At 35.7% G+C, this 15,734-nt stretch overlaps 1 protein-coding gene across 1 annotated transcript; it reads right to left on the reverse strand.

The window, feature by feature from the left end:
* Nucleotides 1-6,207: 6,207 nt before the first annotated feature.
* LOC136272490 (tripartite motif-containing protein 2-like) lies at nt 6,208-10,292 on the reverse strand. Its single transcript, XM_066074118.1, has 2 exons — nt 10,222-10,292; nt 6,208-8,819 (listed from the first exon to the last, which is right to left on the reverse strand). Exon 2 carries the CDS (start codon nt 8,785-8,787, stop codon nt 7,129-7,131), a length of 1,659 nt encoding a protein of 552 aa, XP_065930190.1. The 5' UTR covers nt 8,788-8,819; nt 10,222-10,292; the 3' UTR covers nt 6,208-7,128.
* Nucleotides 10,293-15,734: the final 5,442 nt, after the last annotated feature.

The following is a 15,734-nucleotide window of genomic DNA, read 5'->3' on the forward strand; positions in this document are numbered from 1 at the left end:
GATGACATTACTATATCTTTATTTAATTTACGTTATTATTATAATTCGATTACTCCAAAATTTTGTTGAATAATCTGTTGTTGTATTCATTACATGTATGTACATTTGTTTGGGTGGGCGGGGCATGACACCAAACAGCAGAATATGCGAGCACACACATGTAATTATGGCGTCACTTACGTAAAATGACGACATTTTAAATCGCTTCGTGTGTCTATTTGTTTCATCAATTATTAATCTAACCTGATTTTCAGTGCAAACTATTTCATTTTTAAAGTAGTTAATCTTTATTTCATTTATTCAATACTGCTATGAGCAAGAACTCGTTCGTATCATTAACAGAGCATACATGTAACATGGAATCATTCGTGTCGCAAATTTTATTTTCTTAAAATATTACATGTAGGACATATGTACATATAAATAAATATTTTTTCTATTGTTAATTTATGAAAAAATCATATATAATCCAAAAAAATTGCAATACATTATAGCATTGAATCATGATTTTTTTGAAGCATACACTCTCATAACTGCAGCGGTGTGTGCATACAAATTGAGTAACGCGCGTTAGCGCGTTATGAAAATTTGTATGCACACACCGCTGCAGTTATGAGAGTGTATACCTCAAAAAATCATGATTTAATGCTTATATTTACATTTTCTTGCCTTGTCTGCAAATGTGATTCATACCTTAAAATTTCTATCTTATCCTATGGGTAAGTTAATATTAATGGAAGAGCCCCAGTAACAGCCACAAGCGTGAACTTTGATTTTCGCTTGTGACGTTGCAGTTTACAGCGTTCAACGCTTGTGACGTCATAATAAAACTCGTCATTTTAACCTTTGACCACTTGGTGCATTTAGAGACATTTGAAGATCACATAATTTAATGGAAAAACACAGTAGAATGTAAATATAATATTTCAAATGGCAAAAATTCCATTACTGTTATCTTTAAAACCATGAGAGATGTATAAAATATCTTATGTTTAAATCGGCCCAAAATCGGCCCCGTGGCACTCTACGCAACTGTGGGATCGGCCCAAAATCGGCCCTGTGGCACAGAAGTGGTTAACTTTTATTTTGTTCAAATACATGTAGCAGGTTTTGTCATTTTTTTAAACCAATAAATAAGTTATCATTTTCTGATGCACATTTTTTTAAACTAGAAAACATACCAGGACAGAGATAGACGACCTTGGTAGCCAGCCCCAGACACAAGAAGAAAAATATAGCACAGCCTGTCCTCGGTGTCATTTTTGAGGTAGCAGTTATTATCTGACGTAACTACGTCAGTTTCATGACGTCAGACATAGTTGCATTCTCCGAAACATTACTGCAGTAAAGGCTAGCAATATTTTCCTAAAAAAAGAATTTAAATAAAAAAAACTAACACGATGCATGTTTAATATATATGCCAGCATTTAATTCGTATTTAATGAAAATGTTATTTGGAAATTAAGAATCGACAGCTAAAAATAGTTTTCAGTCAGGTAATAGAGGTTCTCCATGCACGTGTGTAATCCTGATTTAATCAAATATTAGATAGCCAGCAGGTCTTAACGTTGGAAAGGGGGGGGGGGGTCGGTATTGACAACAATTTATCTACTGTCTACTTTGATGAAATGTAAGTTATATATGATTATCATTATTAAAAGAATCATAGTAAAGTCACTGTATGAAATATTTACCGGTGGAACTAGAACAAAACCTTGAATTTTCGGTTGGACGTAAGTATTTTTTATACCCCTGTAAAACAGTTACTATATAACTCTATACAAAAAAAGTCCAGCATTTTGACTGTTGGACTGGGACTGATGGATTGAAACGTTTAAAATCGACTGTATTAAAAGACTGCTGTCCGGTGACGTTACATTCAGCGAAAACGGGTTATTGATTGGAAGGGGTATAACAAAGCAGTTGTTGACTTTATGTTCTTATTCGTTTCACTCAAACGAACATAAAATATTTATGAAATAAACACAAACTCGTGAGTAGGATGTGAAGCGCTCTGAAAGTGCAGTTTTAATTAATTTCAATATAACAAAAATTTCTTTCTTTCTTAACCAAATCTTCCACATCTACAAAATAAAATTGCAAATTTTAGACAGTGGATACATCTATATATTATACAATATGAAGCAAAGGGCGGGTGGGTGGGACTTATATGACTGCACGAAAAAGAGCCTTCGAATGGCTTTACTAGTACACAATAACTTTCACGGTCATTCATAGCCCGTGCTATGAATACCAATATTGTCACCTGACTAGGTGACAATAATAACAACCAATAGATGTAAAGAATAAACAAACACTACCACGTGCTTAAGTAACATTAATAAATACATTTATGTTCTTATTCGTTTCACTCAAACGAACATAAAATATTTATGAAACAAACACAAACTCGTGAGTAGGATGTGAAGCGCTCTGAAAGTGCAGTTTTAATTAATTCGAAGATAAAGAAGAAAAGAAAACGCGCTAAATGCCAAGATTTTTTGTGACTTTAAGTTTTTCAGATAAATTTTCTTTCACATAGTCATCTTTTGCCCTATCCGACCGCCACCTCCCATGCTTTTTAAACAGTCTATCACAAACCCCTGCGGCTGCTGCAGAAGTAGCACCGCCCGATCTTAAACTATGTACACCAAATTTTGACTTCTCTAAACCAATCTTTTCTAGTGCGTCCAATATTATCTCCCTTGCTCTTGTATATGAAATCGGACGATTATCCGTTCTAAGTCTATAAGAATTAGACTTTTTACAAAAAGACACCGACCTAAACAAGTATTGAGAAGAATGCATGTCAGCATTTGACAATCTTAAGAACTTTTCTAAGATATTTACAGGACATGTGTCACAGAATGATCTAGCTATACAAACTTTTTGACCAGTTTTATACACATCTGTCTTGCTTTTAACAATGTTAATTTCCACACAATTATTCTGTAAACATATATCTAAATAACGAATATTTACAATTTCTGAGAATCTCAGGAACCCAGCAAAACCTAAAAAACACATAAACAACGTTCTCAAATTATACAAATTGTCATTCTTTCCAAATGTAGAATTTCTACGTCTACGAACTTTAGTAAATATGGGTACAGGGCCTTCAAATGTTCTGGCGTAATAGGTTCTTTTTTGGTCACAGGTTTTGATGTTTCTCTGATTGCCCCCTCCTTAATATTTTTGACGAGGATAGAATCACATGGGTCTACATAGCCTGTAAAGCAGTAATATTTATTATCCCACTGAAACCCTAGATAATTCTGATATTCTTCAGCTATATCTATATGATGGTATCCTGATTTCAGATCAAATTTTATGCAATAAAAACCCTTTTCGAAATAATCTAATGCCGTCTTCCAGTCTTCAAACTTTATTTTTTTCATACTTTACGTACTTATTTAACCTACTGAGATCAAGAATCAACCTCTTTTTGTTTTTATTTTCTGCGACACTCAGGGGACTGCACACAAACGGCTGAAAAGGAACTTCTATAATACGTATATATTTCAGCAAGTCTGAAATTTCTGAAGAAACAAATTCAACATTGTGAATGGCAGATTTGTTATTACGAAAACACATTGTAGGTGGATTTGAAACGAAAGGAATTTCATAGCCAGATTCAATAACTTTCAAAATGAATGGATTTGTACCAATTTCTCTCCATTTACCAATATTTCTTTTCAAATTGTGTTTTATCAATGAACTTTGGTTTAAATAATTATTCTGAAAGCATTTCACCTGGCCAGCAATAGAAGAATTGCCATTATAACCTTTATACTTATCATTGACTTTGTGACTTGTTTTTGGGACAGTTGGTTTTCCAGTGTCATGTGGAAAAACAGTTGAAGCACACGTCACTGGGCTGTGGTTGACGCCGTGCAGATTTGCCACGAAAGGGCTGTTGCTGGTATGTGAATGGCTGAAACGAAGTAGCAGAAGGCACAGAAGAACTAAGCTGGGCTGCCGAGCCTGCCGCCGCCGCTGGGGGAGTCTTGTAGGTGCCATATGGGTGAAACGCCTGTTCTGTCCTTGTTTTTGTTGTCGGAGGGCGCGGTTTTCCGCACTTCGAATTTTCTTCTCGTCATCCGAGTTGTCCGCAATTTCTCTTGACTGGTATTCATTTACTGTTTTCCACCCGGCTGGAGAGGAATCGGCGATTCGAATATGTTTCTGGCGCGTTTTTAATTTTTTCCGCAAATCTCCTATGATAGTAACTGAGTCGCTATCTTTAGTGTCAAAAGCTCTTGTTTCTAGTTTATCTAGACCCTCGAGAATCTCGGCATTAAATTCGTACTGTGCACGATTCCCTTCAGATTTAATTTTCAAAATAGAATTTTCTTTTAATTTTTTAGTGATAGACTCCGACTGTTCTGCTTTGAGCTGACCTGATAAATTTTGAAATTGGGTCTGCAAAACGCCCGTGACGAGCTTCACCACATCAGCAATATCCAGTGGAGGATTTCCAGCAGCTTCTTTTTGAGTTTGGTTGGTTTCGCCTTTTTCTAATAAGGAAATTTCGTCGCCAGAGTCGTCCATGACAAAACGTGTCTTGACTGCACGAAAAAGAGCCTTCGAATGGCTTTACTAGTACACAATAACTTTCACGGTCATTCATAGCCCGTGCTATGAATACCAATATTGTCACCTGACTAGGTGACAATAATAACAACCAATAGATGTAAAGAATAAACAAACACTACCACGTGTTTAAGTAACATTAATAAATACATGTGTCTCGGGCAACAGTTGATCTGTCGGACCGGCTCGCCTTCGGCCTTGGGCAACAGTTTGCGAGTCGGTCTGGCAGATCAACTGTTGCCCGAGACACAGTCAACAACTGTATACTATTTCTTGCGTCAAACAGTTTAAATACGACGCTGGTTTCGAGTGAAATAATTATATGCATAGATTGCAGTCTTAGCGCAAAAGTCAAACCAAATCCGAGCCATCGCCAAGTGGTCAGCAATGAATCGAAATAGACAGCCGTACGTGACATCGCTGTTTGACACAACTACCTAAAGTGCAAGGTCTTGTTGAAATGGTTCTAAATCGCCGAAACGGGGTGCTTTGTTTCATATATCAATTACCTGATTTTGTGATAGAAAGAAAAACTGATTATAACATACTTTATTGTGTAAATTACATTAGATGATTAGAAACGAGTTCTTGCAACTTACATGTTCCTCTCCTAATGATAATACATACAATTTAATGTTACCGTCATTACCGATAACCTGTCAGAACCATTGCAGCTTCAAAAGTTCATATGTTGCCTATATTGCTGCAAATGACAGCTAATCAAAGACAGGAAATTGTTTTACTAGAGCAAAAAAAAACTATCTATACATACTTTTAGGCCCACAAACAACTTCTTCAGCTGCAACCGTCAATGTAACAGGCACGCGTCGCATACTATTTCTTCCCGCCAAATTTATCATATGAATCAACCAGAGGTGTTCCAAAAAGAAAAAAAAAAGATTCCGGGGTATTTGTTTTGGGGAAAACGCAACAATTCGTAGTGAGATAATCCAATAGGGCATATTAGGGGAAAAATGTTTTTTTTTTTGGTTTATATTTCACCAATGATTTTTAAGTGTAAAGTTGTTATCGCGAATTTTCCGTGAAGTTGCGGTTAGCCCGGTAGCATGCCAATCGGCTTTCTACTAAAAATACTACCCAACTTTCACGAACGTATCTTGTATTTGATTTGTATTGTAAACTGTAAATTGTTATGTAAAAGTTCTTAAAATCCATATGGTGAATTCAGGGGAAAGCTCAATTCGTTACATTCGCTCAAGTTTACGCTGAATAAAAAAACTCCAAAACGAAACAAAAGTTCAACAAGTTGTATTTAAGTTAAACGGCACATGGTATTCCAATGAAAACCGATTCTCGGAGTTCCGAGAGAACAACTTAATCACGTGCGGAGATTCCAGCACGGACAGTCCGATATAATTCTTTGCACAAAATCGACACTAACGTGCGGAAATCCAGCACAGCTAGCCCGATATCACACACACTCCACTTAACCGTGCGGGGTTCCAGCAGTTAGCCCAACATAACACTCTATGCTAACGTGCGGGGTTCCAGTACAGTTAGCCCAACCGTTCTCTTCCAGATCTTAAACCAATCTAGATTGTTATAGATAAGTTTAGAAATCTTCGATTTTAAACTTTAAATGTAACATATATACATAATTTGCGCATGCTTTTTCAAAAAATGCAAGTGGTAGAATTATTAGGAAAGACCATAAAATGTAATATTCCTTATAACGTTGGTGCTAAATATGTATCAGAGATTGAGTCCCCATAAGACAAGGATTTTGAGTGCTCTCTCTCTCTCTCTCTCTCTCTCTCTCTCTCTCTCTCTCTCTCTCTCTCTCTCAATGTAAAAAGTAAACTACTAAAAAATAAAGCTATCAGACATTAACATTTTGTTTTGTCATTTAGATGTTGACAATTATGTACTTAATATCTTTATTGAAATTAATGTGAATTTCAAATAAAATTCACGCCAGCCACTTTTGTCTCTGTGCTGTACTAGATGAATGCAGCTTATTCTTTGCAGCTTTTCTTCAGATTGGGATGAACTAATCTAGTATCTTTATTTGTTGCCGTTGTTTTGGGAGCCTGAACCGTACACGAAGAAATGGAAAAGAACTTCGTTATTTTCGACAGGAAAGGATCTACATTTAGGATTCCATATTTGAACCATATCTGAACCTTTCGGACCCAGGGACAGACAGAGATTTTGAATACTGCTCCCAAGATAACCTTATAATATGAAATTTGCTATTTTCACCAGGCTTGCTATACTTGTTTATGGCCGTGTACACCCATTTCCTTTTAATTGAAGAATAATTGGTAGTCTCGGAACCCCATCCTGACCAAAAAGTTCATAAAATATGGAATGTGAGAGTTAATATATTAATCTGAATATTTCACAATTATGAAAAGTATAAAGACATACACTAAATCCAAAAGTCAGCACAGTATCTGAAGTTCATGATCTAATGTGTGTTGAGGGGCATCTGCATATGTTCACTCATGAACACACGTGTTACGCTTCGAATTGTATAAGCATAGTTAGTTGATAAATAGAAGCAGAGTCTCTTTACTTATAATATCGGATCTTTTTCACGTTACAGGTACTTGTTCCACATTCAGCCACCAAAAGGTTGTCTCTAGAGTCTACACATATTCCGCATGGATAGCATAAATCGCAGTTGTCAATGTAGCGGAGAAACTGTCCGTCTTTATCTATGATGTGAACAATGCAATTACACCTTTCTGATATCAAGATCCGACCCTGGCTGTCTGACGTGATGCCGACTGGATCAAATAATTTGTTAGAAACCCCTGTGTAAGTAAATCTGAGTTTTCCGGCCCTATTAACGACTACTCCTGCAGAGGCTCCATTGTCAGTTACACATATATCTTTGTTTCTGTTTTCAGTGATGTATTTTGTGTAAGCAAATGGAGGATTTGATGAAAAGAGAGGCTGCTTTCTTTCATTGAACTGAATGCTTTGTTTCTCTTTGGGACCATCGTATCGTACAACTTTTGTTTGTGTGTTATCCATTTTGAGCATAAGAACCAAAAAGTCACCAGAGGAAGTGCTGCAGACTTTTAGAGGGATCCATTCTATTAGTTTGATCACAGTTTGTATCGCACTATTTACTATATTCAATGATTTATCTTTGGGGTCAGTGTAAACTAAGTTTCCCCTCTTTGTAACTGCTATGTCTTCCGGTGCGTATCCTGACTTGGTTTTGATTGACTTTAGAAGTTTTCCCTGCAGGTTGTGGAGGTTCATCGCGGTGCTTTGACCGATGGTCCATATTCGCTCATCACTCAGACAGGCTACACTGGATAAAAATGTAAGCCCTGTGTCTACAGTTTTAACGATTCGCGATACGTCCAGTAATTCTCTGCTAAAGAAGCCCAAAGACTCTATATACACATGTCCTTGTGTTGTCATTGAAGGAACTGAAAGAGAACCGATTTGTTCGCAGAGTATATCTGTGTCAATTTTAGTTCCAGAGAAAGTTGGTAAAGAAATATTTAGTAAAGGGGGCAGTTTTCTGAATTCAGAATTCCTGGATTTATAATCAGAGACAAGACATACATCATTGGAGCGCATTAATTTTTGCAGTTCATCAATGCTCTGTGTGATTTCTGAAATATTTTGTGCAATTTCATCTTCCTGTTTTTGAAGGGCATTCAGGTACTTCACTTCCATTTCACCAATTTCAGATTTCATTTTGTTGATAATGGTGTCTATTTTTCTGTGTATGTCTTCACCACGTTTATCAATGATTGTTGTTAATTTCTGGGAGTTTTTAATCAATTCCGATTTTTGAACTGGGATTTTTGATGCTATCTCTTTATACCTGGGATAAATTGACTTTTTTAGTTCTTGTAAATCCTTTTTTACAACTTTTTTCTTGCCTTTGAAAAAATCCAAAATTTCTACGACATCATGACCATTATGTGTTTTAGATGAAACACAGAGTACACAAATATGAACGTCACATTGTTCACAGTGGAGCTCACAAAGTTTTGAGGTATGTGTCGGACATTTCGGACAAATAGGATCAGAACTTCTGTTCTTGATCGACACCACCCTATGTTCTTTGGATTCATCCAAGAGGTGTTTCCCGGCGCAGACCGTACATAGGTGTACGTGACCGAGTTCGCAGTATAGCGTTGGAGATTCTTTATCGCAGAGATGACACCTTATGATGTCCTGGGCACTGAAGCCCGTTCCCATTGCTCATGAAACAATCATAATATGGACCAGATCTAAAATGTATTCATTACATTTTTAAATTAATAATTTTGTTTTAAAACAGAACGTGTACAAGATTTTATTATCATCATGGTTTCAGGTTAAGTTAAGTTATTAAATTGTGTCAAAGTTTTAGTGATACCAGTATATTACATATAATTCATTTTAAGTGGTACAATTCTAAAAAAAAAATTCACTTTTTTTCCTCATGATTAATTCCGAATTCCAAAAATAAGAGAATCTGAACCATACTACCCTGATTGTGATCGCCGATACCAGGATTAGGTACCAAGATTTAGATAACAAGTAACAAGTACCAAGATTAAATTAACAGGTATCAAGATTAATATAACCGGTACCAAGATTAATATAACCGGTACCAAAATAAAGATCGCCGATTCCAAGATTAAGATCACTGATACCCTAACTAAGATAACTATGATCAAGACCACCGGTACCAAAATCAAGATCATCGGTACCAAGATGAAGATCACGGAACCAAGATTAAAATCACCGGTACCAAGATTAATATAACCGGTACCAAAATAAAGATCGCCGATTCCAAGATTAAGATCACTGATACCCTAACTAAGATAACTATGATCAAGACCACCGGTACCAAAATCAAGATCATCGGTACCAAGATGAAGATCACGGAACCAAGATTAAAATCACCGGTACCAAGATTAAGACCGCCGGTACATGAACCAACATAAAGATCTTCGGTATTATGATAATAATTAAAATCACCAGTACATCGATTAAGATCACAGATACCGAGATTTAGATCACCAATACCAATATGAAGATCACCGGTACCACAAAAATGAAAACACCAGCACAAAGAATAAGATCGCTGGTACCAAAGTTGACGATAGCAATTTTAAGACCAAGATCACAGGTACCAAGATTAATTCAGATCACGGGTCCCAAGATTAAAATCGCCAGTACCAACATTAATATCACCAGTACCAAGATTAAGATCACCAGTGCCAAGATTAATATCACCAGTACTAACATTAATATCACCAGTACCAAGATTAAGATCACCAGTGCCAAGATTAATATCACCAGGACTAAGCTTAAGATTAGTAGTACCAAAATTGTTACCGGTAAAAAAAGATTGATATGACTTTTGATACACTTTTAGACAAAAGACCACTAGCATGAGAAAAAAGGGTAGTTGAGATACATGTAGCTACCTAAAGGCGAATAATATCACTACTATTATAATAGTTTTAACATGTACATTGTATTTTATCTTTTTCCAATGACTAGGAATTTCAGAAACAAAACCGTTGGAGTTGGCAAAATGACTGTTAAACCTAACAATTCATTGGCATGACAAATTGTGATAAAACAATTAATAAATGATACTGTTATACCGGTACGTGTGATTTATGTTGAAATACATACCATCAAATTGAGTGGAACCAGAGTTTTTTCGTGTTACCTATCCAAGACCACGCACTCAACTAAAATACCAGGTTCTAGCGCAGTACGGGTATAGAAAGTTAGCGATGCGGGCATTAAATATGAATGGCAAAGCGGGCGCATGTCGAAATTAAAAACGGAAATGTATCTCGTTTCAATTAATACGTACATGTATTACATTACAATATTTAATTTACAGTTCCGTGAAAGTTCTTAATGTTGACAATATATAATAAATATATTGCATACCGAATTAACTATCTTCCACGATGACATAACTCATAGATAAATAAATTGCATACGGGAACATAGATATGCCATTATAGAAATTCAATATTTTGGAAAATACTGGTAAGATAAGGCTAACAATGATTACCCTTTCAAAATGATATCAAATCTTCCATGTGTTTCTTTGCTGCTCTTGCAGTTAAGGGTGTCCTCTACTTCCTCTATAATGTGTTTTGCTTATAAATATAATGTATTTATAATGTATTATAAACAAGTTAGGGTTTTGATTAAGTTCGACCCCTCCTCACTACCCATTCGCCAAGATCGTTTACATATCTATACATTAAGTTTTAAAAAGCGTATTTCATTGTTGGCCTCCTACTTCGGAAAAAAGACTTGATTCCGCCCCTGGTACATTCATTCACTAGCTGCCTTGTTCAGCATCAAGCGTTGTTAATCATTTAATGCTTCCGTAAAGAAACTAGGGAATATATGGTAAATACGATAGCTCTTATAATACAGATATTTATGTAGACAAGCATGATCCAGCGTCAAAATTGATAAAAACTAAAAGATATAAAGTTATCGTTTAACGAGGATGCCGTTTTAAGCATCATATTTTTACCTTTGAGACTGGTTAACTTTAAGTTTTCTAACTCATATTTCATAATTTGAGAGCGTGAACTAAATTATCGATGAGAATATGATCGCTTGTATAAGTCCATGCAATGACCGTTGAAATCAATGCCGCTTGATCTCGAGAATGGGTTCGGGTTCCATCCTCGAACGACCTCTTCATGAGATTTGGCATTAACTGTTATTTATCATTTTAGGTCATAAAATATTACTAAATAAAGAAAAAAAAAAGAAATGTCAATGTTTTAAAAGCTTTAAAGTAATTGAGTAATTGGTTAATTTTCTTTATCATTATACGGATCTCTTCATATACATGTATAAAGGATGCAAATGTAACCTAAAAATGGCTACTGTCCGATCCAGCCTTCGTAATTAATGCATATGCAAAGGATGTGCCTGGTTAATTGTACTTATCGTGTTATGTACAAGTCAAGAGATACACTTTTACATGTACATGACATGATTTAAATTCCTGTCTTTTTGAAAGTCATTTGAGTAAGAAGAATCTTTGTTTAAGGTATCTCACTCCTCATGTTTTGATTTCATTGCGCAGATTATCATTTTATTTGAAATAAATATGATTTTATTTATTTAATCATCACAGATAGATTATTATTTCATAATTACACAACATTCATAAAGAAAATCCATTTGAATTCAAGAAACAAACAAGTTTTTTGGGGAACTATTTTTTCGTGCGGAAGGTTTTTTAGACGAAAATGACAGAAACAAGCAATTTTATGAATTTTCAATATACTTTTCTTTTTATTATACTTTATTCATTATTCACATTTTTAACATTTGATAGGTTTGTAACATATTTTATAGGTTCTGTGTGACATGTACAAAATCAAATCTTGAGAATGTGATAGCCGTTTAGCATAAAATCATGCAAATATATAGAACATGTCTGAATTTTTTTAAGCCAAATTTTGCGAGAATTTTACCTTTGAAGCCCTATATCTAAAATTTGACATCACTGACCCCCATGTTATATTCTGTCAAAATGATACTGAATACATATCTAGGCAAGTCAGCTCATTTTGTTTATTCAGATCGTATTTCAGCGGATAAAACATAAAGGTTTTGAAGGGCTACTGAGTCTTCACATGTAGCGACTTATAGAATAAACCCAAACCGCATATTAATTGATATTTTGTTCGTTAATGAAAATCCCGATGATATGTGTATCTAGAAAAATAGATATACGTACCATATGCATATGGATATGCGTACCATCAGTAAGATATACGTACAACTATTATACAAATGATTTTGTAGATGATAACTACTTATGTTCTCTCTTACCTGTCGGTTTAGTTCATCATCTGAACTCCGAATAAAGTACTATATCATACCTTGAACTGTCAATGGACACAGAAAAATGAGAAATTTGGCATAAGACAAAAATTGTTTGATAAAAGTGTAGGAACATTAATGTACCGAAGCATACACTTTGGCATCTTGGTTAGTGATATAAATCCAAAATTAAAAATGGACTAAAATGTAATATAAATATCCAAGCAAGAAATCTTTCTTTCAAACGATCATCGCAGGAAAAAAAACCCCATGAAATTGATAAAATTACAGATAACAATTATTTTTCTGAGAGTTTTCAAACAGATACATGTATGCATGAACTTTATGAACTCATCATGCAGAAGCTATCCTAGTTTGCAAAAAAACAACATCATTGAAAATTTTTATTCCTGCTGTTAAGTGAATTTGTTCTGGCCAACGTATTGACAACATAATGATCTAATTGTTGTTCGATGTTGCTAATTTCTTTTGTTATTCCTGTTGTTAAGTGAATTTGTTCTGGCCAACGTATTGACAACATAATGATCTAATTGTTGTTCGATGTTGCTAATTTCTTTTCAAACCCCACAGCATCTTCAATGCGGTATTGTGAAAAAAATGGCATTTTGGTTGACAGTTAAGGAACTTTTCTAGGGAAGAGGAGTAATTGTTTTCGTGGGTATACTTATGGCGATGGACTGGGAAATGTTAGAAAAAGCACATCAGAATGTAAAATTAACTTCGCCGTTCCATCTGATCCTGTTTTGTCAAAAGCAGCAGCCCCTTACAGAGACGACGCCACAGAACCAGGGATTTTGACACTAATCCTTGATGCATTTACAAAAACAAGGATGTTAAATTGTCTATTGATGGGAAGAGACTTGCTATTGGATTTGGAAGAGTTGGCGATGAAGATATGATTGGTCATGAAGCAAGACCTACATTAAATGAAAAGAAATGGAGACTGAAAAATGAACTTATAATCTTGTGCAGAGTGTGATATCATCATTAACTGCTGATGATTTGCACAATCAGCAAAGTCTTAAAATATGCAAGAAAAAGCTAAGAAGAACGCATTACTCATTACAATTTCAAACATGAGTAGTATAGGATTAAGGAACTACGAAATCTTATCTTGAGCAGAAAACTATATTATTAATATGTTGAGACCAACTTAAATCATTAGAAAAAAGATGTCTCTGGGTGGAAACATAGTCCATTTACACCCTTGAAAAAAATAACCTCGGAAATTCTTCTACATGTTTCTTTGTGAAAAAAAGCTTTTGTTTTAGCGGGATAAATTTCAATAACCACTTTTCAGACCAGTTGCTGAGAATTTTAAGAGATCATGGTTCAATACAATTTCAATGTTTTAGTGTATAATATGGTGTTCCGATGGGGCCACTTCCACCTTCGCACTTTCGCCTTTAAGTCGAGATGCGATAGTGCGAAGTTGCGAAGGCGAAAGTGCGAAGGTGCGAAGGTGCGACGGCGAAGGAGTGAAAGTGAAAAGATGCGACGGCGAAGCGCGAAGATGCAAAGGCGAAAGTGAGAAGTTGCGAAGGCGAAGAAGCGATACTACTATCTCTCCTTCGCCATCGCAACTTCGCACTTTCGCCTTCGCATCTCCGCGCTTTCGCCTCGTCTTTTTATAATTGTGGAGCTCTCTATCGTTTAAAGACAATTTTAGCTGTATAAAAGGACATATGAGGCAGACGATGAACTTTTTAGAATTTATTTTCAACAGCCTGCGCAGATCCATAACTTTTTCTCGGGGGGGGGGGGGGGGTCTGAGACATATTTTGGAGATTTTACAATATATATTTAATAAAATTAAATTCTCCGGGGGGGGGGGGGGGGTGGGTGGGTGGGTGGGATCCAGACCCTCTCTCCCCCTTTACTTCATGTGTGAAATTATTAATATTGAATTTTCCGGGGGGAGGGGGGGGGGGCGGACCCCCTCTCCCCCTCTAGATCCATACATGAGCAAGGAGTGTCGCATAATGAAATTAGAATGTTACTGTGTTTGATCCACGGTAAACAGACAGCTGGTAAGTGACAGGAGTCTGGAGGTGCGTATGTATACATTATGGCAGACATTACATTTAATGTGGAGTATATAATTAGGCATAGCCAGCACTGGTTAACATATATGTCACATATACACATTAAAAAATTTATAAACATTCATAGTAAGCACAATGGCCTAGCGCATGCGTACCAATAATATCATGGATTAATCGGAAAACCTTGGCGTGTACGGTGCCAGCATCAAATTCTATGTACATGTAATCAGTAAAGGTCGAAGTGGCCCCATCGAAACACCATAGTATAAATTACAATGCTAATTGATAAATGGTAAATGACACATGCTTCCAATGGAATAAGTTTGTTATTGGGGGACACAGTAGCTCAGATAATATTAACATTGGTTCCCCAAGCGTGATTTATAGTATCATTTTTTATTGAACGAGTTTTATGCGTTTTATGAATAAATGCGTTTCCTCTATTATTAGTATCCCCGAGCTGTAGCACCGTTGACAAGTGAACTACTACATGTATTTATAATTGTCCAAAACAGCATCAGCTGGAGATGACATCTGTATACTAGTACGTGTTGATCGAACATCACGCCATAAGGACAAGTAGCTAAAGTTCAACAATATCTGAAATATACTCCTTAATATTAATATCAACTACATGTAACTGGTACTAGGTATGATTTCCTTTATTTCTTACGAAAATTAACTGTAATCCATCGCTATATACTAGTATTTATATTTTCCGGTGTCTTTTTGCGATAACACTATGAACCCGAGAGTCCAATGAGTAAAATACGTCTCATCAATGACTGTTTTAATTTTTAATCGTATTATTTCCCTATTTCTCTTACGTCGCTATAGGTTTCGACCAATCGATAAACAGGGCGTGTAGATATTAGTCCTGTTAGTTTCTATGGAGTTATGAATTGACTAGCTGCAGGTCTGTAGCTCCCGGTCTCAAAAAATTCGGATAGACGACCCAGTTCGTTCATCCGAATTTTTTTCAGACCGGGAGCTACAGACCTGCAGCTATGAATTGACTAAAGTGTCCGTAAGAAATAGAATCATACTTGGTAGATATCCACACAAAATATATATATATATATGTGTGTGTGTGTGTGTGTGTGTGTGTGTGTGTGTGATATAGATAAAATCTAATTACTTGTACTTGTAGATAAATATAGTGGAATTTAAGGATTTTTTTTTTCCTTTTTAAAACACATATCTAGTTGCTCATACTGCCCTTGTTGTATTCAAATAAAAGATATTGGGCGGGGACGGGGGAGGCAA

The sequence above is a fragment of the Magallana gigas genome, chromosome 10 (assembly GCF_963853765.1).
Source record: "Magallana gigas chromosome 10, xbMagGiga1.1, whole genome shotgun sequence".
Classification (NCBI taxonomy): domain Eukaryota; kingdom Metazoa; phylum Mollusca; class Bivalvia; order Ostreida; family Ostreidae; genus Magallana; species Magallana gigas.

Excerpts from the sequence above, each read along its gene's own strand:
- LOC136272490 (XM_066074118.1), bottom strand. The coding sequence starts at position 8,787 with ATGGGAACGGGCTTCAGTGCCCAGGACATCATAAGGTGTCATCTCTGC.